The sequence below is a fragment of the Patella vulgata genome, chromosome 6, assembly GCF_932274485.2.
Source record: "Patella vulgata chromosome 6, xgPatVulg1.2, whole genome shotgun sequence".
In the NCBI taxonomy this organism is placed as follows: Eukaryota; Metazoa; Mollusca; class Gastropoda; family Patellidae; genus Patella; species Patella vulgata.
The window spans coordinates 20,699,656-20,726,014 of record NC_065884.2 but is presented as its reverse complement, the minus strand read 5'-3'; the positions used below and the strand labels follow the sequence as shown (position 1 = coordinate 20,726,014).

Genomic DNA, 26,359 nt, shown 5'->3' with positions numbered 1-26,359 from the left:
TACAGGGTAACAGTAACTTAATTAAAATAAAATATTTCCTGTTTTAAACAAATACTAGAATCACGTTAATTATATACATATTATGAGGCACCATGAGAAAATCTTAAAACGTTTTAGATATCTTTGTACCGATTGACATGCATACCAAATTTAAGTAATTGTTACGTATGAAATGAAATTGGGTTTAACGTCCTACTTTTCTGCACCGACTGGGATAATGAAGAAGTGGATATGCCATACCGTTTGCTAGGAGGGAAATTTTGCCCGGACAGTGGCGCTGCCAGGGGCTCTTTTACGTGCACGCCAACAGGGACACATGGCCTAGGTTTTTCGTTCCATTCGAAAAACTAGACGCTGTATTTGTCAGAACCTTCGTCTTGCACCACTGACAAGGGGAAATCACGCTGGGAAATCCCGGTGAACTTTCCCGGCCAAAACTGGGGGACTTAACCCACTGAGCCACCACGGCTCCGAATTGTCAGGTATGAAGTTGTCAAGTATCAAACTTGGGGATGCTCAGGGCCAACAACTCACGGGTCCCGAAGATTTAAAAGAAATTTACTATCGACATCCTATCAGATTTATATTTCATTTTCGGTTGGGACTTTCACTGCCCATTTTTCTTTTTTGGGTGTGGATGTTTGACATCATCTTTCGCATTAATTATGCTGGCGTAGAGAAACAAATGGTCATTGGGGCAGTGTCGTTTTCTCCGCACAGAAATATAGGCCAGGGCATATAAAGGCAACTGCCCAGAGCCCGTTTGGTAACTACGGTATGTAAAATCAATTAGAATTGTTATCAGGTTAAAACAATGGCATCTCCAGGATTTTGGAGGGGGTGTATTAAATTTTCAGATAATACTGTTGAACTATCGAGCGTAGCGAGGCCAAACACAATTAAGGCCTAAATTCAGCATTTCGGCCTACTCGTCATCGTATTCCAAAACAGCCAAGGGTTCTTTTACCCAACAACGTGTTCATGGGATCTAGGTAATCCGTCCAATCCGTAACACTAGAGGACACGGTTCCTTGCTGGGCACACCGTCATGCACCACCCATAAAGGAAACCAATCAGACTGAAAATCACGAGGAACTTTCTAGGCCAAGTGGCCAACACCGGGGTTGAACAAGGGACCCACTGTTTAGTGAGACAGGGCCTTACTGAGTCACTAGTGTTCCAATATCCAAGAGATTGGACACTCAAATGTGTTTTGGGCCGTTATAGCTTTCAATCATGAAAATCAAACTCATTTGATATCGGCATACTCCTTGCAGTGTTTTGATTAGACTGAGGATTTTTCGGGTCGTTGCTTCAGGAATATGGGTAGTGTGGGGGGGGGGGGGCTTGGAAGTAATCTACGCTGGTAAAGAATGATCAGATCCATTTTAGACCTACAGCCTCATAACTAAATACATGTATTCAAGTCATGATATTTCACATTGATTCAATATTTTATTACATTTATTTATAGACAAATAGCATGTATTATAGTATATACAATGATTTATATCTAGTGTGATATACAACTAGCACTTTTAATATTGAAAATATTATCTACATGATTATACATGAAGAGTGAATAGCTTGATGAAGTCAGGTGATTTAACATCAGCTTCATGTTTATACTTGTAAAATGGAATGAAGTACTACTGAAGGATATGAAAATGGCCTCTTAGAGTAATTTTATTTTGAAGAGAAAAGCTTTACAACAAACTTAAATTTAATGGAGGGGCATACAGGATGTACGAGTAGGTCATACCTGGGGTTACATACAAATATACATGTATAAAATCTTTCAATTCATTTTTATTATTTTATTAATCTAGCAGTTTGTTCAAGGTTTTAATTTTCTTTGATTAATTTTATTACAAATACATTGTTTTCTAGGGCATTCATTTCAGTCACTCAATTTGCAGGTCTTCCATATATCAGTTTTTTAAAGTTTATTTTAATTATCTTTGAGATAAAGTCTAGCCTGTATTTCTTACTAAAGGTTCTCGCTTTTACTATACCTTTATAAACACAAGTCCTCTACAACAAAGCCAATATGGAGTATCTAGCAATTTTATATTCAGCCACTTTTACATGAAATCGGTTGAAAAATCTATGTTATTATAAAATGTACAGTCACCCACTCCTACTTTGATTTCTAACCGTGTCCAGTATTTCTTGACTTTAACTTCAAAATATTTTGTGTTAATAAAATCACGGAAATTATTTCAAGTGCGGTTACAGCCGAGTTAAAGAAAGAAAGAAATAACACAACAAGGCCAACCCAGTTTGAAATTTTTGTTCTATAGGAATATCTATTAAAATTTTGCTTACACTTTCCAGGGGGATTAAAATATTATTTACAAACAAAAGATATTTGGTTGTGCTTCTTGAGTTCAAATTTATAAGTTTTGTAACTATAAACTTCAAGAGAACTGAGACCTATTTATCAAGAACTTGAAGAACTCAAAATTAAAAAGTTTTGGCCTTAGTGTTATGTGAAAGTAGGGTATGGTGGTGTTAAGTGTTTAAGGAAAAGAATAAATCCAGAACATAAATTAATATAGACTTAAGTAATACTTGTACACTTGACAAAAGAAAATTTGTTTGATCTTGATATAAATGAAGAGAGGATACATAACCTTTCATGAAAATGGATGATCATAAAATATAAATCGGAATATCTGAATAAAACATTCTTTTAGATAAAAATCAAAATATTTCTTCTCCCAAATAAAGTATAGATCAATCTTCATGTGATCTTATTTTAGTACGTTTTATGTACAAATTGCATTTTCTGGCATTGCTGTTGTTTTCTCGCTATTACTCATAATAAAGATGTCATAATGATAAAATATAAGACAAGTCAGGCCTAAGAATTCAGTGATTTCACAAGAATCTTCTATAATTCACCTTTTAAAGGAAATGTGCAGAAAATTACATGTAATTCAAAGTGAATTTGCAGAGTTTATCTACTAATGTCCAACAAATTGTTGAAAATTTGGCTAAAATGTTGCAAGAATCTCCAATGATTCAAATGATATAGAAAGAGTTTTCTATTCCTCAAGTTCATGAGACAATATTGATTGAAATCTTTGATCAGGTTTTCTATTCCTCAACTTCATCACAAGGGTCATCTTAAAGGAGGAAATATAGATATTTTTGAGCTAAAGGATTCATATGTTTATGTACTGCAAAAATCTGCATGCAAATAAGATTTTGAGATCTAGTGAATTTCTAGGCCGTATAGATAACTACTTATATACATTATGTACAAAATCAACAATTTCTCATTAAGCGTACATATCTTCGCGATCAGCACCAATTGTTTCTGCATCTTCCATTGTACTGAAGTTTAAGAAATGAGACGGTCGATGAACCTCATGGTAAAATTCTTTAGGATTTGACAACTGGAGTTCATATCTCATGTTGGGGTCATGTCGTACACCTGTATAATAAGAGAAAAATTTAATATATAAATTTCAGTAAAATACAAATTAAAATAATTATTTAGGATCAGAATTTTTAACAATCTGATTAAAATACAGATCTATTTTTGCGTTTCGTTTTTTACACTTTCGATGGCATACACTACATTTATAATTATATTGGGATTACACTTATCTTTCTATGATAGATACCCCAAATAAAATGAAATTGTGTTTTACATCCTTACATTTTCTGAACCAACCTGGCTAATGAACACGATCAAAGCCATACAGTGTGCTATTAGAAAATTTTGCAAAGGCAGCAGCGGTTCTTTGTACTCTTCATCGAATTTAAACTATCAAGAGTTCTTTTGTGTGCATGCCAATGAGTACACAGGCCAACCTTAGTTTTTCAACCCATACTTGAATTTTTTTATTGCATAATGCATTATGAAACCACAATCCTTCTTAAACTCTTAACAATGATATGAATGAACTTACCCATAAAGTTATAATTCCAGGAACAAGTGGACGGCACCATGAAGAAACCGAGGAATCGATCAGATAATAACATCTGTACCCGTTCATAATGTGAGGGTAAATAACCTTTGGGATTATTACCCGTATCTTTATTCTGTCGACCCCATTCAAAACCTGTTGGAGTTAATTTATAGGCTGTCAGAGAACACGAACCTGGTGTAAAACTGAAAGTAGAAATACAAATTATAACAATAATACTAACTATAATGGTGGATGACTATTTACTGAGCAGAGTCAATGAGAATTTTTTTCGAGAATTGAAAACATTCCTAGGCTAGGCATTTTGCTAGTAAAATTGAAATGACTTTCTATTGATAAAAATAACAAATTAACCATAACACAATATGCTAATTATGAACAGTATGGAAGAAAAAGAGCAGCTAACAGAAATACTGATTGCCAACATGTAATATAGGTTTATTCAGTGCTGGTATTTGATATAAAACTTACCTGCATGTAATAATAACCGTTTTTTCACCATCCCATGCTGTGTTATCAGCCATAACTTTGGCATGTGTTGTAATATCTTGAGGTGAAAGCTGGGGTAATTCATTAGGCTGTGTATGTAACCATCCTAACGGCTCCATTTCCTACAACAAATACCAAAACAAATATGTTATAAACAAAATTACTAAATCCCAAACTACTACTTTAAAGCACAAAAGTAGGATGTTAGATCCCATTTAGTAGAGCTTACAATAAGACAGAGCAGTTAAGTGATATTTTTTTCAGAAACAGACATTTGAGAACAGAATTCTTAGTGATCATTTTATATAGAGATTCTTACTTTAAGATATTCATGATCAGGTAGTATATTAGGTAAATGAACTGTTTGATGTGTTCCCCATTGTGGTGGTAAAACAATACATCGGATTTCTTTTACTTGTGGATTATCAGGTGGACTATATCCATATAAATAACCAGCAATCTAAAATATTCAATATAACATATCAATAACCAGCAATCTAAATATATTTAATATAACATATAACCAGCAATCTAAAATATTCAATAAAACATATACGTAATTAGCAATCTAAAGTATTTAATATAACATATAAATATTCAATAAAACATATACGTAACCAGCAATCTAAAATATTTAATACAACATATAAATAACTAGCAATCTAAAATATTTAATATAACATATAAATCATCAGCAATCTGGAATAATTGTTCATTAGGATTTAGAAAATCTGACATTTTACAAGATGGTTTTATAGTGTTCAGATTTCAACTATTTTGCATGAATCTTCAAGGAGTCAGAGATTTAGTTCTGCAAGACTGACCACATAAATCTCTATGCATCTGTTCACAAATAGCAATTTTCTACTGTCAGTTTACTATTCAAAACAATAGAATTAGAGCAATAATTTGTAGAAAATCAATGATTATGAAAATGGTATTTACTTTAAATTATATATATGTAAAGAATCTAACCTGTGCTCTTAAATCAGAAATAATGATGAATTTTTTCAGGATATTTTTGGGTAGAATGTACGTGTAGCCAGTTTCTTTTATGTCATCTGAGGAAACGTAGATGTGATTTGTACGTAAATGTAAATTAGTAGCAGATATAGCTCGAACACGCCATTCTGTTTTGGAGGAGAAAGTCGATGTCTCGTAATTACTGGTTGTTGATGTGATAATCTCGTCACCATGTTTATTGACTGTACGAGTTGTAGTAGCAGTCAACTGTGATTGTTCTTTTGTCTGTTTCTCGATCTCGGCAATCTGTTGTCTCTGTGCTGATGGTGCCGAGATCTCCATACCCAGAATAATATCTCGAATCTCAGACTGAGTCAAAGAGGCAATATTAACGCTGAAAGTAAAATAAACATATAAATAAAATAACCACAGGCCATTAATTCTCATATAAATATATTCAAAGACAAATTGAAGACCCCACTAGATATCAATTAGACAATTTAAATAATAAAACATCCATTTAATTTAGATATTACCACTGATAACCACAATCAAATTTAGACAAAATCTGTAAAAAAAAGTCCCTAATAATATGGTATACTTTAATATGCACAAAGAAAAGTTGACATTAGATAGTAAGTGGTCTTACTATAATCAGAGAGAGAGAGAGATGGGGTTTAAAATCCACTCGACACAAACTAGGTCATTTCAGGACTAACACATAGTTCAATTTTAATTCAATCATTTGCTTGTGCGTAGGGGTCTTTAACAGTGAGAGGAAACTGGAGGACCCAGAGAACACCAACAAGGTTGGACAGGCGACCCTACTCCTTGTCACATACAACCGGGGAATCGAAACCCCGCTAGTTGACTTAATGACAAACTGTATGATACAGCGTGTGCGTGCTAACCATTCGGCCATCCAACCCCCCTTGTTATAATCAAGGGATCTGAAAAACAACCCTTTAAGTAACACTTACTTATTCTTTTTGCCATAATCTGCTAAGATAAGATCTTTGAGTTGAACCTCAAGTTTCATCCATTCTTCATCAGTAAGTGTAGGCCAAATATGATGAGCTTCTGTTATAGTTGTTTTATCAGGTTTTAATATTATCTTAGTTCTATCATTATTTACATGTAAAGCTCGTAATATTAAAATTAAACGAGAGAAAGCCTGAAATAAACATTGAAATTAAATAAATAATTAATTGTACTGGAGTGAAATGTTTGTCCAGGCATTACAAAATTCAATTTTAAGGCTTATATATGGTATACAATTCAGTATAAATAACCAATATCTGCATTGTTTGGTGTTTCTACAGACTGAATATCTATAACCATTATATTTTCCATATATCTTTATTTTTGAATAAAGATAATTCAAGTGGTGAATATAACTTACTGTATACGAGGAGATAGTTTTCAGCCAATCATCATAGAGATTAAATAATACCATCTGTGGTTCTGTAGCTTTCAATATAAGATCACCAAATTTCTCTACCTGTGTAACACAAATACATCAATCATTTAATTCATCAGTTATAAAATGAACAAGTACTAAAATTTAGTCTTGAAAACAGCATTTTCTCCTACTCATTGCATTTAAGTTGCTAGTTAGTAAAGAGTTTAGTACTTAATTTGAGCAAAAAGGCACTTCAATCTATCGGTCCAATAGCCTAGCCAAGATGGAGCAAAGGGGTGTGGCACTATTGGTCTACTACGGCACAAACTCTACCTATGCTACGGCCACTAAAATACAAACTACCTAAATATCCTTTGCATTTGGTTATTGAACCGATCTTTTGTATTTCTTGCTAAAAATAGTTTGAGGTGCCATTTTATACCTGTAAATTCTATGTTATCTTACCTTTAAACAAGCTTGGAATGGCAACTGTAATTCACTTCCTTTGATGACAATGTTGGGGAAATCAAGTAAATGTACCTATAACATAATAAAACACAAGTTGATGGAAATATATTGACAAATTTTTTTTTACAATCAAAATGTTCATTCCGGTTGGCAGTAATTCACATGTAAAGTGTAATTCACATAACTGTAACCTGCTAGAAATATTAGGAAAATTATCAAATGACCTTTAAAATTGAGAGCCTATGTTATTATGTTCCCTATGATTGTTAGCATTAAAGAGACAGAAGTGTTACCTCAAGAGGATCCAACATGCCCTTTCTAGTTACAATAATCTGTTTAGGTTGTTCTTCTACAGGTAAAGATCTAATTAAAGCAGCTACTTCTTCAGCTGTCTTCCATTTAGCCAACTGTAAGAAAAAAAAAAGTAAAATATAAATTAATTGGTTACAAATAAATATAAATTAGGATCTAGAAACGTACAGAATGTATTATTCTGGCTTGTGTTTCTTTAAGCTGCAGAACATGTGATTGCCAATTCAACACTTTCAACTATGAAGAAATCGTAGGAATGTTGGGTGGCAAGGCATGCTCTAACTAAATAATTAATCACCACCACCAATATATGCTTGATTTTTTCATGCGTCTACTCACAGCACTTCTGTTATTAGGAACTAAAAAAAGCCTTGATAGAACTCAATTCTGTGTCATATAATTGTATTTTTTCAACTAAGCTAGCTTGATCAATTGTAGGTCACTTAATTGTATTTTTTCAATTAGGCCAGCTTGAACAATTGTGTGATTTATGTATATAATTACGTACCTGACCAAGACGTTTTTGTCCAGCCCATACAGATGTATGGATAATCTTTAAGAAAAGTTGACCAGTTCTAGGATTGAATATGAAAATAGCTCCATTGATAGGCTTGGTTGTCAAGTTACCTTCAAATGTCTGTAATAAAGAATATATTAAAATATATTATATTCAAGTAATATTAAATAAGAGATTGTACGATATACAACCATTAAAATCTGAGTGAATATAAAATTGTATATAAAGATTTTATTACCGTAACAGCAACAAGTGAAAAGATTTCATGAAATCTGCCTTTTCATTGGTCAAGAGCTAAAATTTGTACTTCGATTTGAACTCTCATCCAATGAAATGGTTGAATCCTTTAAATTGGAATAATATCACAAAATATTTTCAGAATGCAAAATATTTTTACCAAACACATTGCAATCAGCGATAACCTTGTCAAATTTTCTTGAAACTGGGTGTATATAATAACAAAGACATTCGCTTGGTCTATTGGCATATAACAGATAAATAAAGTATAATATTCATAGATTACCTTATGTATTGTTACTCTGTAGACATTAGTATCATCAACAAACCAAATAATCTGATTAGAGAAGAGTTCACCATAATTCTGAGAACTAAGATAAGGTTCAGTAGGTTCTGATGAGTAGAGTTGTAGACCCTTTCTAATACGTTCACGTAATACATACAGGGCAGGATTAGCTTTCATTATCTTAGCCATACCTGATTGTATTAAAGGTTTTGATCCAGGGAACCAATTACCATAAGCACTGAAAACAAAATATCAACAGCACTATGAAAACTATCTATCAATATAGAAGGTTCAGTGGTATTACTTGATCATAAGTGTTGTGGTTTCAATCCCTGGCTTGTACCTGACAAGGAGATAAGGAGTAGAGTTACCTAAGGAATTGGATAGCCTGACTGACTTCGCAAGCCCTCTCTCACTAAGAGGTAAAGGTATAATAATAACAGAGATTTTAATAAATTGGAGAATATATTATTATTTCTAGATACATATTCAAAGTTTAAGGGTACAGGTCCACAGATAGCTTACTATAGTAATTTATACCAACATTCAGTTATCATACGATTTATAGTGTCAGCATTAATACCAAAAGTTCACAGTTATCATAAAGATGTTGTGTATAGGGGTTCTACTGCAAAATTAGGTGTACTCAGGAAATCCCTAAATCATTGGTAAAATTCAAGTCCTAGAGTTTTAGTAATAGATTAAAACGACTCAATATCTCCAATATGTGATAGAATAAATAAATATATCTTACCTATGAAGACTGTAAGCTAGATCTAGAGCAATGAGTAGTCCAGTTGGTGAAGGATATATACTCATGTTATCTGTTGTATAATCTAAGAACTTGGCTCTAGCATATCTCTCTATATCATGTGAATCATAATCACCCCATCGTAACTGTACATCTATCCAATATTTCTGTGTTGTAGCACCATCCATTACATCTCTACAAGACATTATATACATAAATATTAACAAAACATTATAACACTTAGGAAATTTTTTTCCAGCAATTACAACAAATAAGATCATCATATGCACAGCGAAAATTTACCTTTTCCAATTGTGAATTTTCCAATCATTACTAAATTGCCAACATTAAATGCAGGTAATGTCTATCATAGAGGCAAATTTCTATACAAACTACTCTATTTCTAATTACAAAATATATTTAGCCCGTTAGATGTCCACATGGATGACGTTAGATCTTGGTACGATAATTAAAGTTTTAGAACTTACTTAGAATCAGCCAGTAGAGATGATTTTGAGACATTCCATTTATAAGCAGCAAAGAGAAGTATATCAGCACAAGAACTGTTCATTTTATACGATTTTCTAGGATGAATTGTTTCTTTCTGTACTGTTTCTATCTCTAAAGCATCTAATTCTTGATCAAATACCTACAATAAAATTTTAAAATTCAGAATATGACTATAAAATTACATAATACAGGTTAGCATCTCCTTCAATTCAAAAAAGTTGGATTTAGACCAAATTAAATTTATTCAAATGCACAAAATTTAACGAAACTAAGCATGGCACACATACACAGCCCTAAAATAAATTTGTTAATATTGTTTTGTACAATATGGTACATACCTGACATAAATCCATGACAACACTTTCATGGATCTTCTGCCATAAATGAGCTCGGAATATTTGAATCAAGGAAATCTTGAGTGTTGGTATTTTACCATGCATGAAAATACCTGTTAAATCTAACTGTACCTGGAAACCTACATATACCTGAAATACAACAATCAATAATTAGCTAATAAATTATTATATTCATGACAATAAAAAAACAATCTGTAATATAATCAAAGAGAGAAATGTTTTGATTGTTTTTAATACAACTGAACAATGTAAAAATACTTACATTAGCTCTGTTTATAGTAGGTGACCACCATAGAGTAAATCTTCTATTAGGAATTTGATTTAAACCTGATCTCTGGGCATTAGTCAACTTCTTATATTTCATTGATTCTTCAAAACCACTAGCCTTTTCCCTGTAGTATACAATATTGAAATAAAATATAATTACATGATATTTCTGCAGCAAGAAACAAAAACATTTTGTTTGAGCAGAATATAATGTGTGACACTAAATAATTTATCAATTGGCACTGACTGATGGGGGAAAAAGATTAGCTTCGCACAAAATAAAATAATAACGACTGATACGCAATATAAAATTTAATGAGCTAGATAATGAGCTAGATTTAATGAGCTATGTTACAAGTAATGAAATGAAATGGGGTTTAATTAACATCCTACATTTCTGCAATAATCTGGTTTATGAAGATGAACATACATGTATGCTATGCAGTATATTGGGAGTGAAAACAATGTTATATGTTAATTTACTCACCAGAAGAGACCTTCCCATGTTGGGAAATACGTTCCTTTAAACAATGTATGTTCTAGAATACCCTCCACACCACCAAGAGCTTGTATCATATCTGTTCTATAGTTGTTTAAATTCCATAGTTTACCATCATGGCGTTGATGTGTCCACCAGAATGGATTCTGTTTTAATACTTGATATTGTTTAAAATCTGTTCGTACACGCCAACCCTTGTCGTAAGCCAGTGTGTGCCTGTCTTTCTGAAACAGTGTGTTGATACGTGGTATACCCCGATCCCAACTGTCTTCAAGATCTTCTAATGTTAAACGTCTGAAAAAAATATATCATACATACATCAGATATCAGAAATAGAAAAATAGACCACATCTCTTTAAAGTGTGTTACTTAACTTTCAGGGTAATCTATATATCATAGATAAATTATCATTCAGTATTACAAATATTTTATACAAAGTTTAAGCTTTTTTTTGAATAGATATATTTTTAGATCACGCCATGCAATGTCCAAATATAAGGACACAGCATAACCCTTTATCAGGGAAATAATTAATCTATACCGGAATTAATGATGTCTGCTAATAAATGTAAAAAATGAGTGGTAGTGATTTCCAGTGCTCTTGCCAAAAGTTCTGTTTACGTGGATCTCCAAGGAAGATTAATTCACTAACCTATTATGAAATTTTAAAAGTTAATTTACTTATCATGCATAAAGCTTGTTTCAAAATATAGAACCTACCTGTTTTGAGCATTGGCTTCTTGTCTCTTCAAGGCATACTCTGCCCACACTCTCTGAGAATCAATGAACTCACTCTCCCAAGGCATCACATATCTATACAAGTTAGGAATCAATTGATCTTCATCATGACTCATACCAGAACGGAAGTGAGTAATACCCACATCAGTTTGTTTCGACCATCGTAAATCCGACTGTGGAATCAAAACGTGTCCCATTGACAACATTCCTAAACCTCCCAATTCTTTTGGTGTATAGAATACGACTGGAGGAAATCGACTAGGCATTTTAGAGTTTAAGCCAATCTTAATACGAGTTTGTATTTTATTTTCACACTTCACTAACAAGTCCAATAACTCTTGTGTGTTGACGACAGCTTCACGGAAATAGGTCATTAAACCAATCAATGCTGTGTTCCATTTATTTACAATCTGCAAATAAAACCATTACAATATAACTTATCTGAAATCAAAAGTATATGACAGAATAAAACAAGCTCCTTCCAAACTTAGTAATGTTGGTAAATATGGTATTTGGTTTCTGAATTAAATTATTTGTGCAGGTGGAGATATTCTCACCTAGTTCATCTGCTAAATAATCTGTAACGTACACCAAAATTTTTTAATGACTTCCACACAACTAGATAAAATTTCCTTGCTGGTCTTGCCAATGTCCCCTTTTAGTATAATGTTAGAATCTGGCTTTGCAGCCCAGATAAAGGACTGCAGTATACTAATTGTAATATATAACTGTGTAAATTTCAACTTACCTTTGTGAATGTGGTAGAACCGGAGGCCATGAGAATTTGTCGAACCCGATTGTGGAATTTACCCATAGAATCATCGTCAACTCGTAGAAAACATTGAGCTGTTCTTTCTTTTGTTACCTGTAAAACAATCATCATTGTTACAAAAACATTCTTGAAACAATACAAGGAATAAACAACATTATTAATCAAATGTGATTGACATTATTTCAATTGTACATGAGTAATGGACTTGATGTAAGAGCATCCGTTTCATAGTTTGTGTTCTTTGTGGCAAATATCTGGGTTATTATTGCTGTGTACAAAGTTCACACTGAAGAATATTGTTTCCATGACAATCTAAAACAATTAACAATAGGTGTTTATTTGGAGATATTTCTTAAAGGCAAGCGAAGTGTTATGTTTTATTCTGTTACTATCCTTACCTCATTCTGTAGATTCCAAACTCCATCTTTATGTGTAAATTCTTCATGTGTTGTTCGTAATTTGGGTAAAATACGACACTCAAATCCACACATATTAAATAACAGATTAGGATTATCTTTACTATAGACAGACACAAAACTATTTTCCCATTGGATAGTTGTTACTGATCTAGGCAGACGGTTCTTAATATCCCAGAATACAGCTCTTCCCCTGTAAAATATACAATAAATGATAATCAAACATTTGAAAAATATTGCCTGTTTTACTCAGTAATAAATGATCACTTGCTAAACAAACTACACCCTTCTATCAATACATCCTTATATTACAGCATCAACATAGTGGAATTTTAAGAATCATGTACAGTTGTTATCCACAACAAGAAATGAAATGAAATGGGGTTTAACGTCCTACTGTTCTGCTCCTATACTGGGTTTTTCGTCTCATCCGAAGGACTAGACAGCTGTCCTTGCTAGGCCCTCTGTCCTGCATCACTGACAAGGGCCACAACAAGAAGACAACCAGATTCAATATATATGAAGGTCAGAATGGACTGAGGAATGTGTCGTCCCAACAATACTTCGGTCATTTTAAAGATATACGTGTGGTTTCTTTGTTTATGTGCACAATGCGTGGCAGGAAAATATTGCAGAACAGTTGTGTTTCTTTTGTGTGCATAGCAATGTGTGCATGGGTGGGCCTTGGTTTTCACCCTTATCTGACGGACTTGACACACTGTCCTTGTTGGAATCGCAGGGATGATTTGACTTGATGGATCTTCTCGTCCCTGAATACTTCACTACCACCCACCACCAAAAATTATAAGTAAAATACAATATTTTTGAGAACTTACAGATTAACATCATGTTTCATTAATCTCATCCTGGAATCTCTTGGCCAACATTTCTTATTGTTATAACCTACAATATTCTCATTATTAGGATCAGGATGTTCAGTTAAATATCTCTGTATCAAATCACGAGCCTCTTCTGCAGAAAATCTGTAACATACAAAAAAACATATGAAAACTAACTAGTATTTGGATTGACATTTATACAACCAAAGCTTTGTCACAACTTTCAATTAGTTGAGTCCATATTCTCTAGTTAACAAAATCAAAATGGTTTATTTTCTTTATTCTGATATGATATTGATATTATTTATATGTCCCAATTTATTTTTATGGCGCTGTAGTTCTATTTAATTTTGTTATACAATCATAAATGTTTAAGAAAACAAAAATAAAAAAACAACATATATATCTGCTAAATCGTCTGCACACTGAAAATGGTAAATTCTTGTTCACCTATATTATCAAACTATTCAGAGAGAGAGAGAGAGAGAGAGAGAGAGAGAGAGAGAGAGAGAGAGAGAGGTTTAATGCCCACTTAACACAAATTAGGTCATTTCGGGACTAACATATGGTTCAATTTCATTTCAATAATTCGTTTGCACGAAGGGGTCTTTAGCAGTGGGAGGAAACCGTTGGACCCGGAGAAAACCCACAAGGTTGGCCAGGCGATCCTACTCCTTGTCACGTACAACCGAGTAATCGAAACCACGCCAGTTGACTCAATGACAGACCTTATGATACAGCGTGCATATGCTAACCATTCGGCCATCCAACCCCCTCAAACTATCGATCACATTACAATAAAATACCTGTCCTGTATATGAATATGGTCAAGTGTGAAATAAGTGTTTATAAAAATATAACTAGTTTTATTACCTGAAGAATATGTGTATTTTATCAATATAACGAGAATAAAGTCGAATAGGATGAGATGTCTCTGTAGCCACATCTTGAAATGTAAGGAACTCATTCGGCATCTGTGGTGGACCAGCCATTTCACTACCTCTGTGTAAACCTAGCACTAAGAGATCTAATACCAGACCATAGAACTGTACGATGAAGGATGAAAACTGTAGACCACGGATTATACCATATGAGTTGGTGTGGTTCATGTCCTGAAAGCATTAAATAATCATTTATAAACTTACAGTTTAGATATAATGGATGGGTTTAACGTCTCTGGTTGATTTGAGACTAACATATGGTAATTTTTATTTCTGTGCAATGCGATAATGTTCTGTTTAATCTCATTCTATTTCCAACTGTCAAGATTTTCTGCCCTATCCGAATGACTAGGGACATTCTAATCAAAAAATCAAGAGCCCTGACTATTTGAATGAATATATGCCCCCCCCCCACCTACTAACTTTTTGTTCAATGACTGTAAATAGTAAATTCTTACCTTATAGTTGATAACTACGTTGTTTTTAGCTGTCATATAATCAGCTATATTATGATCTACTATAAGACGTAACAATCTGTTTAATAATGTTAAATCTATTTTCTCGTACATCTTCTCATAACGTGATTCTAACATGACATTACATTCACCTTCTGATGTATCCCATACATCCTGTAAATTGTTAATACCTGTAATAGAACAACAGATTTTTTAATATTTAAATGTAGCAAATCATCAATCAAATTCTAATGATCATTTTTTAGATAATATTTTGCTTCTTTTTATTTTTAAAGATTTTGAAAATTTGTGAACTTTTAATCAATATTGTCCTTCATATTTGTTATAAGTTTTCGAATGTCAGTTAATTTCATTGAATAAATATATTAACATACAGGAGATGAAAGCTGATCAAATACCATAGTTTTAACTGACACTGCATAACAAATATTGAACAATCTGTTTAAATATCTTAGAAAATGTATTTGGATACAAATATTCAATTATTTGTGTGGACAATTTTTCAAGCGATTTAGAGCGTGGAAAGTGAAAAGCACAATAGCAGAATTACTAGTCAACAATGGGGTTTAATCTTACTTGAATCACTATACTTAATAACTAGCCGTGCATTTTTCAAACATGTTATTAAAGTTCTACTAAAATTGGATATCTTTTAACTTGATCCAGATAACTATTTGTATTCGATTGTAAAAATGACATTTTGATATTGATCAATGAAACTAGTTATAATGTGCAGAAAAGTTTATTATCTTTACCTTGACACCATTTATAAGTGAGAAGTGGTGGAGGTTCGGAATCTGATGGTTTAATCCAGGATGGGAATAGACGTCTTTTATCAGCTTCATACCATAAATATTGATCTAGATAGGCATCAGTTATCTTCTCTAATGGTTCAACATCATATACTGGTATCAAATGACTGTATAGATCCATAAACTCTATACCAGCCTATATAATACAAAATAATTACTGTCAAAATATTTTATTATTAAGGATACATTATGTAAGATTTAGATAAAGAGCTGACCATTCTTGCTGTAATAGCTCAAAAAAGATAGTGTAAAATGAAAATATTGAAAATTTCATTCAAATTACTTCATTCTGAGCCAAGTTCGTGCTGTTTGTAGTTTGGACAAAATGTGTGCATTTTGGTAACCAGGGCACTGGTATATTCAGACTTAGTCACACTTTCCCATTTTTAAATTAAACTTTTAAATGGTGAACCGTTCTAATCTAGTTAAAACCTTGAGTATCCAATGCCATCAAGAGTTGATTATGGTCTTGTTTTGTTAATAAATGTCTAATTAATAGTTTATATAACATTTCAGGCCTAAAGAAAGAGCTGCAATAATAAGCAGATTTAGCTCTTACATGATGAATGTTTAATATTTTAAAATTATGAACAATTTTAATTAAAACTGAGTACAGATTCATGTAAATTGTAAAAGAGTTAAATTGTGGCACAAATGTTCTGGTCAATATTAAGAAACTATTTCTGTACATACCTCTTTGAAAGCTCTCTGTGTTAACAAATGACGTTTAATTCTAGATAAAGCTTCATGAGGATTATCATAAGCTTGTTCTATTAAACCTAACTCTTCTCTCTGTGACTGATTTAATCTACTCTTTACACTGTAATATATCAAAACTTACATTAATATACTAGATCAAATATACAACAGGGCTGGCCACGAATAAATTGATGGCGAGCAGATGACTGCTCACGCAAATTTAGGTTTGGGCGAGCAAGGCGAGCAATAAAAATTGCTCACGCAAAATGTTGTTTGCGTGAGCACACATTTTGCAACATTGTTTCAATTTAAAATCATAAGAAAATTGCTATTCCTGGCACAAAGTTTGCAGTAAACATGTGTGACCATCGCTTTCTGTTTTTGACAGTCATACGTACTCTTCTTTATTAAAACCAATTTCCGTATGGATTTCTTCACCCCACGAAATAAATGTGGATAGGGCAATCAGGTTGCCTTTGGCCATTATTACGCTTAGATTGAAAATTATACGACTGCACAATGGAATAAAAACCGAAGTTCTGATAAAATAGGAAATACCGATAAATATTAGTTTGAAACGTGTTCATTTAGCGTGAATGCCTAATGCCGGATGTAAACAATCTTTACTTTAGACTCGATTATCACGCGTTCGTTACTGGTGTTCGTAGGAAAACCAGTCATAACGTTCAGGTCTAAAGTGTATTTTTAGTAACAAGAGTGCTGAGTAACTTTTTAGCCAATCAAATTTAAGGAGGAAATGCCGCGTGCAGCTGGGTGAATCTCAGTTTGACAGACGAATTTATGAAGTTATTGACATTGTTGGTTTAGTTTCGGCAATAAACTTGTCAATATTTTGATTATTTTTACAGGGTTTTCTTAAAATTTTGCGCGAGCAACGAACCGCTCGCGTAAATGTAGATTTACGCGAGCACAGCGCGAGCGCGAGCAAGTGCTCGCGTCTCGTGGCAAGCCCTGTACAAAATTTCAATTAATGTCTGAAATGAAAATGAAATGGGGTTTAACGTCCCACTGTTCTGCTCCTAACCTGGGCTAATGAAGACTGGCATACGCCATACAGTGCGCTGTGAGGGAAATTTTGCCCAGGCAGCGGCGCTACGGCCTACTCTTATATCGAATTCCAACTGCCAAGGGATCTTTAACGTGCACGCCAATGTGTACACGGGACCTTGGTTTTTTGTCCAATCCAAACGACTAGACAGCTGTCCTTGTCAGGCCCTCCGTAATGTATTACTGACATGGGGAAACCACGCCGGAAAATCTGGATGAACTTTCTTGGCCAATGCAGGGATCGAACACCCGACCTCCAGGGTAGCAAGCCAGCGTCTTACCCACTTAGAAAAGTGGTACCCAATTAATGTCTGAAAGATTATAACCTGATGGTAAGGGTTGGAGGATATTTTGGGTTGACACCAGCTTCCATTCTAAGGTTGGTCACATTTTTTCATATAATATTTTCAACCAGCAAATGGTATATTTTAAAGATGACCCCGCCCACCTCAATACATCAATAATCAATTCTACCACAAATGAACATCGAATGAACCTTGTTTTGATAAACTGAATTTAACATACCTATAAGCTTCTTTCAATCTCTCTAGAGCCAAGATAAGTAGTTTTGTGTCGTGTTTATAAGACAGAGGAGGGAATGGTATAGGTGAAAATCTTCGACTTTCTAACCAATGTACCATGGTAGTATATATAGCTACAGCTTCTTCTGCTGTGATATACGGACCATCCTTTAAAAAAATATACATTTTATATCAAAATATTAAAATTCCAGTTTAACTGGTAACATTCAGTCCACAATTTTGCAAGTTTGTCAAATATTTGATGTATCATGTTTACCTCGGATTAGCAAGTTATTATTTTCTAATTCTTTAAAATTTGATATTTAAAGCATATAAAAGGACTGACAGGTAAGACTAGCAAATATGACTGAAACAACAGCATTTACGTATTCCAAACTGAGAATCGCAGATCAAAATCTTGGCAGGAGCTATACCAGTCACATATACAAACAACAGTTGGAATATGTACATTTAACGCTTGTCAATACTGTAAATATTACATAATGGGCCTACCTTCAAGTAATTATGTTGTCTTTCTTGTTCAGCTTTCAAGTAAAGACGAGTCAATCTACCTAGATTCTTCTTACATACAGTTTTATCAACCTGAAAGAAATAAATATAGTATATCATCACTCTCACATGAACCATAGGCACTAAATCAATAGTGATACTTTTTCATAATCTCTTGTAACAGTTGATTAAAAGTTGAAAATCTTGCAAATGTAGTTATAACATGTAAACAAAGCAACCATACTGAACACAATCTTAAAAGCTGATGATGGTCATTTGGGGTTTTTAAATCCTTTGCAAACAACACTATGGTGAAAGTTGGATCTCTAAAAGGGGTATCAGTCCAAGAATGATAAGATTCTGTTCAATTTTTACAAAGATGTCATGAATTGAAAATTTCGCAACATTTGTCATCTGCATATTATATAAAAACAAGCCAGCACAACCTATACATGTTGGGTTATTCTTTTTAAGCACATTTAATGTGGATTAAGCCAAGAAAAAATAGATATTGTCTGAAAAAGACCAAGTTTTTATCTTTGTATAATATATAGACTTACTGTGGCTCCTCGTCGAATTCTCTCTCTATTATAATGAGCTGTATTTGTCCACCAATCAGCTTTAGCTTTAACGTATCGGAGAATCATATTTTCAATTGGAGTGGGTAATCCAGGTACCTGAAATAGTCACAAAATAGGGAATATTAAATCACAATTTATATGGAAAACAATCACTGAGTTTATTTCACAATATGTTTCAACAAGTTCCTCTTGTCGTTCTCAAGTAAGATAGGGAATAATAACAATTGTGTTCCAAAAAAAGAATGTCTTTCATTTGTTACTTAAAATCATCAGTTGTACAACAAAATCCACAATTATCATGCAAATATTTAACAAATAATGTCACTTAAGTTTCCATAATTAATTATGTCAACTATTCTCAAGCTACAAATATCGACCAGATAAATCCATTTTTCAAACTGATAGAAAATAAGAATAAAACACAGCTATCTTAATCAGTGGATAGAATTTTCCATGGATTAATTAGTAAATTCTAGTAATGACAGAAAGAAAATGGGTCAAAATAAGAGAACTTTCTTTTTATGGTATATACTAATATAAACAATATCTATTTACCTTCCAGGGTATATTAGCTTTCCAACATCTCCATGATTCACTAAGATGTTGTAGAATAGTTCTAGCTTTATTCTGTTTAATACCTTCTGGCATCATATCTAATATATCATGCATAACCTACAAAATAATCACATACAAATTATACCTCATGGGTTATAACTCAATAGAACTAGATCATTTAGAGATTTAAAGGAGACTTTCTCTTTATCACATACAATCAAACCTTTGACTGATAAGACAACACAGCTCAACCTTATTGTCAAATACACATTCCCAATTTGTATAACTTGATACATAGCAAGACATTTAGCTGTCAAGACTTCTTTAATCTAAATAAAAAATCCTATAAATAAGTGTAGATATTAAAAGAGGAAATGATTAAAACTAAAACTTACAGCAGCTCTCAATTCTAAATCATAATGACTCTCTACCCTCTGTTTAGTTACAGTCTTAGCTACACCTTTAGAATGTCTTCCTTCAAACTGTCTTGAGAGAAGATTACCCAGCCATCTTTCTAACAGTGGTGTTATACCACGCATAAAGAATAACCAGACTCTCCAACCTGCGGCCCAAATACCACATCCTGGTCCTTTACCAACGGGACCCTGTAAAATATTAATCCAGTCATTAATAAGTAAAGGAGTTAACCTCTTTGAACTCTGATCTGTAGGGTGGTCATACAGATGCAAGACGAAGGTGATGACAACATAAAAATAAGAGAAATAGTCTTCAGGCTTAACCATGTTTAGATATTTAGATTCTTCAGAATTAAGCAATATTTCTTTGTTGTCGCTTTTCGCCGTACACAACACTGTTATCTTAACAACAAATAGACATCAGCTAATTTTAATTTGTACATTTTGTAAAATTACGAGTGTTCGTAGTAAATTCAGTGCCTATAATGTTTACAATAAATACAATATACTTACAGTGTTAAAACGGTAATATATAAGATGTTTGATATCTTTACACATTCTAATCTGTCTCATTAGTTTATATTTATATCTGTACATACCAGTTAACTGACCAACATGAGCAAATACATACTGTATACCATCTGCTAACTACAAATAGAAAACAATTTATCACTCATTATGTACAAACAGTAAAGGTTGAGTCTGCAGAATTATTTTTCTGATGCATCTAATAACTGCTCAGAAAGAACAAATATTTCATTATATACAAATTTACCACACTTCTCGAGCAACAATATTAAAAACAGATTATAATTGATAGCAGTTAGATTGAATGTTATAGATGCCATTGCAACACATGAGTCAATTATGTAATAAGTATTATCATTTACTAGAATTCTTTAAGGATTATTTTACTGTCAACAAACTAATGGTATACACAACTGGTCCAAAGTAATGTTTGAAGTAGCGTTCAAGATAACAGTAATTACCTGATAAGCATCCACATTACCCAGTCTATATTGTACATGTCCATCTATAACTAATTTAGTTAATCTCAATATTTCACGACACAGATGGAAAGCATTACCAAATCTAGATTTCTTTCTTTCCTGTAAAATATAAATTAATGTAACAGTTAAATTATATGGAACTTTCCTTTCTAATAAGAAAAGACTGTAAATAATGTTTCCTCAACAAAATATTTTAGTCATTATGAGACTATGGTATGGTAAACATTTCAATGGTTTCATTTTCAATACAAGGATGTGCAATTTACCCAGATTGCCAAGGTAGGTTTTTATGTGTCTGTGTGAACTGGTCTTGGAACTCTCAAAAAGGTTCTTCTCTTCCTACAAGTTTCAATATTAAAATTCCAAAGATCGTTTCTGATAAATCTATGTTAGTACTATGATCTACCCTATGCCACCTACCTTAGTTGTAAGAGTTTTAACTGGTTTTAAATTAAAATTATAATCCAGATGGAGATAGTTGAGATTTTTACGATGGATCAACAGATTCAACATGTTGTAACCTTGACGACAAACTTGTAAACCAACTTCTACCCAATCCAGTTGTGTGGTCTGGAAAAACTTTGTTGCTTTAAAAGATCGGAACAGATATCTGAAATATCAATCGTAATTTATGTAAATTTGATTTGCAGTGACATAAAATTATTTCCTGAACTTCAAGAAACAGAGTGAACATATATATAGATATAAAAGTAAGATTTAAGAAATGATAAGAGGTTCAACGCCCTACTTTTTCGCACCAACTAGGCCAGTGGAGATAGGGTAAGATTTAAGATATTTCTAGTTAACTTATGGCTTCTTTTTTCTTGAAACATATCTTTTATTATGCTGTATGGTTTTGGGTGTACTCAATTCATTTTTACCTATTTCCTACATATTTTTTGAGTTGTTTTTTTTTTTAAATCTGCATTGTCATAGATTTTGCCCTATGTTTCTTTGAGCACTATTACTTCTTAGTACGATAATAAAAATAATTTGTAAGTAAACATACCTTTTCTTTTGAGCCTTTGGTGGCTTATGTTTCAGGGCATTGATGACAAAATATTTGAGAAGTTTCTGGTATGAGACTCGAACTTTAACTGGCATTCCAGCTGGACAATGTTCTCTATACCTAGAATTAAACAAAATTAACATCAAGCTAGTTTTATCAAGCACCAAGCTATATATTTATATTTTTTTGAAGAAAAATTATATCATGTTTATGTCGCACAAAAGTAATATTTTATATACAAACTATTCATAATTTGGCTTAAATGTATCCAAAAAATAAAGAATACAAAATCAAAATATTAACAGTAAATTTTCTCACAATTTGGAGGGGAGTCGCGGTGGCTAAGCGCGTAAGACGCTGGCTTGCTAGTCTGGATGGCACAGGTCTAATCATTCGGAAGGCGTGAAAAACTGACATCCCATATACACATGGCAGTTGGAATTTGATATAAGAGTAGGCCGTAGCGCTGCTGTCCGGGCAAAATTTCCCTCATAGATAGCCCTCTGCATGGTGTATGCCCGTCTTCATTAGAACGGGAAATTTACAATTCTTATCCTCGTAAATACTCCATGATTCAAAATCCAACAAATTAAGATCAGCAGCATTTAACTGATTATAAATAACCTACCAATTTTTCACTAGAGGTACATCAATAGCTCTTCTACATCTACCAGATCGTAAGTTAAACGGTCTTGGGGCCCATATTAAACCAATACCATTAGCTGTATTATCAGAATAGAGAGGTGTCTCATGTAGGAATGGTTGGACATATTCTGGTAATTCAAACTCCTCATCATCTTCAGGTAATGGATCAGCACTCTGTAATGTATTATATTCATTAGTAATCTGGGGTATCAACTTATTCACCAAAACTGAAATGCTCACCATAACTTTCTGTGTTATATCAGTTTTGTTCACATCCCAAAGATCTCCGACTCATTTTGCTATCAGGGGTAACACATATTGTAAACAATGTCTGGCAACTCACATATAACTATCTCAAACTTTGAATCGTGGATTATAAATTAATTACACTTCCATACAATCGAAACAACAGACAAAAAGACATTTATAGATAATTATAATGTCATTCTATTTCACAGAGACCAAATCACAGACTCAGAATTGAAATTTATTATTTATAAATTCTAATGACACAACATAAAAACATTCACAAATGCTACCTACCTTAACGACATTTCTATGAGATATAGGGTTGATCAACGGATCAAAATAAAAGGCAGGTAAATCTGGATCTTCTGTTTTAATAAATACAACATTTGGTGTGTGGTACCTGAACATAAATTAATATATGTTTCACTAAATCTGATAAAAATTAAATATTTTTCAATTCATTTTATTTTTCGTATTTTACCAGACTCAATCTTTTCTAGATATTGTGTCTTTTTTTAATAGTGTGTAAACATAAAATCTGGCCTTTTTTTTCTCTCATAAGACATGGATATATTGTAGGATAATAGATAAATAGCCTTTAATTTTGTATTAATAAAATCACCTGCACAGAACAAATTGTCTGGCAGCATAGGAAAACCCTTCACATGGTGAAAATTAAAAAAAAATTGTTTTGGGTATGTGCACATCCAGCACAAATTGGGGATCAAAATGGTCTATAAATGATCAAAAACGGTTGATAACTTGTGGAGATATTCATAATTTAATACAAGAAAATGACACTTTCGGAAGAAAAATGAAGGGGAGAAAATGCAGTTTAAACATAAATGTTGATATTTCACAGTTTCGGGGCAGTTTATAGCACTCATTTTAACGCAATGTCACACTATTTTTTATTTATATTAAGAAGACAGTATTTATCTTTGTGTTAAGAAATATTTACAATATTTTGGTGTTTTAGTTACTGTGTCTTCGAAACTTGAAGGGGGTTTAAATGTAGAGAAATCTGATTTCCTTGTGGGCGCCACCATCTTGAACAATTTGTAAACAATGGAATACGACTAGTGTTAACGTATTTCGGTAAATAACTGACTTCTTTTTATTGAAAAGGTTATAAAACTCAGATCAAAATCAATTAAATAGATGTTGTTTTTGTAGAATTTAGTCTTGATTGCACCTTATAGTGAGAAATTTACTCAAAACAGGACGTAAAAGTCAAATAATTGAGACAAGGGAATGGACTTGTTTGTTTGATGCGCGTGGGAACTATTTCTTTTGTATTTATGCGCACTATAGCTAGTCTTGTACTGCTCATTGCAGGCTTTATAATGATGTGTGATATGTGTGAGTGTGCAAAAAGGCAACTTTATAAAGAAAACGACGAAATAGGCCGACATTGTTATGGCACTGGCACCGTTCTGCAAGTCTCAAACGGTTCAGAATTATTTCAAAATAAATGTTTTTAAAAACATTTTTCTATTTCACAACTTTGTAGTTTCATAGATAAATGTATAATAAATGTAAATAAGTCAAGAACGGAAAATTGACCAATATATTCTTTGCCATTGTATTTTGGCATATATCTCGGATTGAGCCAGCGCGACATCAGACGGGTTTTCCTGTTCCGCCACACAATTATTAAAAAATTGAAATTTTAAAGAAATGTCTACTTACCATGAAAGATGAACTTTATAAGGCATGTTATTATATAGATAAGGAAAAGCTATCCTATATTCTGTTCTAACTGGTTGACGTATAATAATCTTATTGATATCATTAAACTCATTCCAATCTTCATCTCTATAATAAACAAATACATATCAAACTATCAATATTATTACAAGAAATCAACCACAAAACCTCACAACATAAGATTTTTGAAATCAGCACAAACTTCATTAGATCAATGGAAATTTATTTTTGATAGGGAAGTTGTCATGCTATGATGGACAGTACCTGTGTAGCAAATCTTTTCTCGACAATGTGCCTTAAAGCAGCGAGTAATCTCAACTCTCATATTGGTTTACAATATATGCTTTGGATATGGTAATGTTTTAGACAACGCAATTTGCTTAACAACCCATTGCCAACAATTGAGTCAATCTAGTTTTAGTACAGAATGTTTGTGTGAACAGCTGCCGTGGTCGAATTATTTGGTGATGCTCGTAGCAAAACTACCTGTTGATATTTTACTCAATTTCAAAAATACTTGAGAAAATAAGCCCATATACTTACTGCCAGTCTCTGTCTTTAACAAGTGGTTCAAACTTAGGTCCACCAGGAATAGCTAGATTTAAAGCTTTAGCTGTGAAAAATGACTTAAGATCAAACAGATAGAAAAAATTTTCATCGACTAAATCAGTAAGAAGCTGATTAGCTAATCTGTATAGTACTGACATGATTGGTAAACTTAAGTTCCACTTTCTATACGTTGTTCCATTCACATACCTAGAAAACAGAAAATATTCACCAATAAAAAATCATTCCATAAACATATCTCAAATTAGTGAAACAATCTATCAATATAATATACTATGTTATTTTTCAAACTGTACAATGCACTGTTTGTTTTGACACTTCTATACTGTTGGTTTTAAATTGTCTTGAGTTAAGTGACAAAGATCAATAGAATTAACCATTTTATGTGTCATAATGTAAGTAAAAGTGAAACAGTCAACCTAAAACTGAGCTGAGATTATTAATAACAGTAAATGTCATACTTAAATTAAAAAAGAGAGCATGATGTGACAAATATATAAAACTGAAAACTACCGAAACTTAAATTTCTTACTTGGAATCAGAAAGAGGTTTATGATCATAAAACCAGTCGGCTATGTCTTTATCTTCCTCGGGATCTAATTCAAGTTGTATAGCTTCTAGTGGTTCAACATCTAACACGTTATCAGCATAATCTAATGGTGGTTCTTCATCATCAAATGGAGGAAATCTCATCCTCTTAAAATGTCTTCGATCTCTCTTTTCCCTTCTCATAATAATCCACATTGTCCTAAAACAAATAAATAAAATATTCACTAACCCTGTATTTGCAAACAATGATTAAGGGAAAGGCTAAAACCATTTTTAAC

At 32.8% G+C, this 26,359-nt stretch overlaps 1 protein-coding gene across 1 annotated transcript in view; it reads right to left on the bottom strand.

Moving 5' to 3' along the window:
• Positions 1-1,435: 1,435 nt before the first annotated feature.
• Positions 1,436-26,359, bottom strand: part of LOC126824294 (pre-mRNA-processing-splicing factor 8) — a 31,311-nt gene continuing 6,387 nt past the window's right edge. Inside the window, exons 5-42 of the mRNA XM_050553493.2 lie at positions 26,065-26,280; positions 25,509-25,721; positions 24,948-25,073; positions 23,550-23,655; positions 22,990-23,180; positions 22,362-22,481; positions 21,773-21,962; positions 21,332-21,451; positions 20,856-20,990; positions 20,322-20,531; positions 19,927-20,043; positions 19,351-19,467; positions 18,794-18,883; positions 18,285-18,448; positions 16,686-16,812; positions 15,936-16,128; positions 15,163-15,350; positions 14,637-14,875; positions 13,761-13,907; positions 12,907-13,117; positions 12,485-12,601; positions 11,719-12,146; positions 10,987-11,292; positions 10,495-10,624; positions 10,215-10,361; positions 9,855-10,015; positions 9,370-9,561; positions 8,616-8,853; positions 8,084-8,212; positions 7,557-7,670; positions 7,261-7,335; positions 6,796-6,894; positions 6,374-6,567; positions 5,406-5,787; positions 4,750-4,890; positions 4,413-4,552; positions 3,924-4,126; positions 1,436-3,442 (exon numbers count right to left, since the gene is read on the bottom strand). Of these exons, the coding sequence (XP_050409450.2) occupies positions 3,288-3,442; positions 3,924-4,126; positions 4,413-4,552; positions 4,750-4,890; positions 5,406-5,787; positions 6,374-6,567; positions 6,796-6,894; positions 7,261-7,335; positions 7,557-7,670; positions 8,084-8,212; positions 8,616-8,853; positions 9,370-9,561; positions 9,855-10,015; positions 10,215-10,361; positions 10,495-10,624; positions 10,987-11,292; positions 11,719-12,146; positions 12,485-12,601; positions 12,907-13,117; positions 13,761-13,907; positions 14,637-14,875; positions 15,163-15,350; positions 15,936-16,128; positions 16,686-16,812; positions 18,285-18,448; positions 18,794-18,883; positions 19,351-19,467; positions 19,927-20,043; positions 20,322-20,531; positions 20,856-20,990; positions 21,332-21,451; positions 21,773-21,962; positions 22,362-22,481; positions 22,990-23,180; positions 23,550-23,655; positions 24,948-25,073; positions 25,509-25,721; positions 26,065-26,280 (6,571 nt within the window). The 3' untranslated portion in view covers positions 1,436-3,287. The remainder of the gene's footprint in view (positions 3,443-3,923; positions 4,127-4,412; positions 4,553-4,749; positions 4,891-5,405; positions 5,788-6,373; positions 6,568-6,795; positions 6,895-7,260; positions 7,336-7,556; positions 7,671-8,083; positions 8,213-8,615; positions 8,854-9,369; positions 9,562-9,854; positions 10,016-10,214; positions 10,362-10,494; positions 10,625-10,986; positions 11,293-11,718; positions 12,147-12,484; positions 12,602-12,906; positions 13,118-13,760; positions 13,908-14,636; positions 14,876-15,162; positions 15,351-15,935; positions 16,129-16,685; positions 16,813-18,284; positions 18,449-18,793; positions 18,884-19,350; positions 19,468-19,926; positions 20,044-20,321; positions 20,532-20,855; positions 20,991-21,331; positions 21,452-21,772; positions 21,963-22,361; positions 22,482-22,989; positions 23,181-23,549; positions 23,656-24,947; positions 25,074-25,508; positions 25,722-26,064; positions 26,281-26,359) is intronic.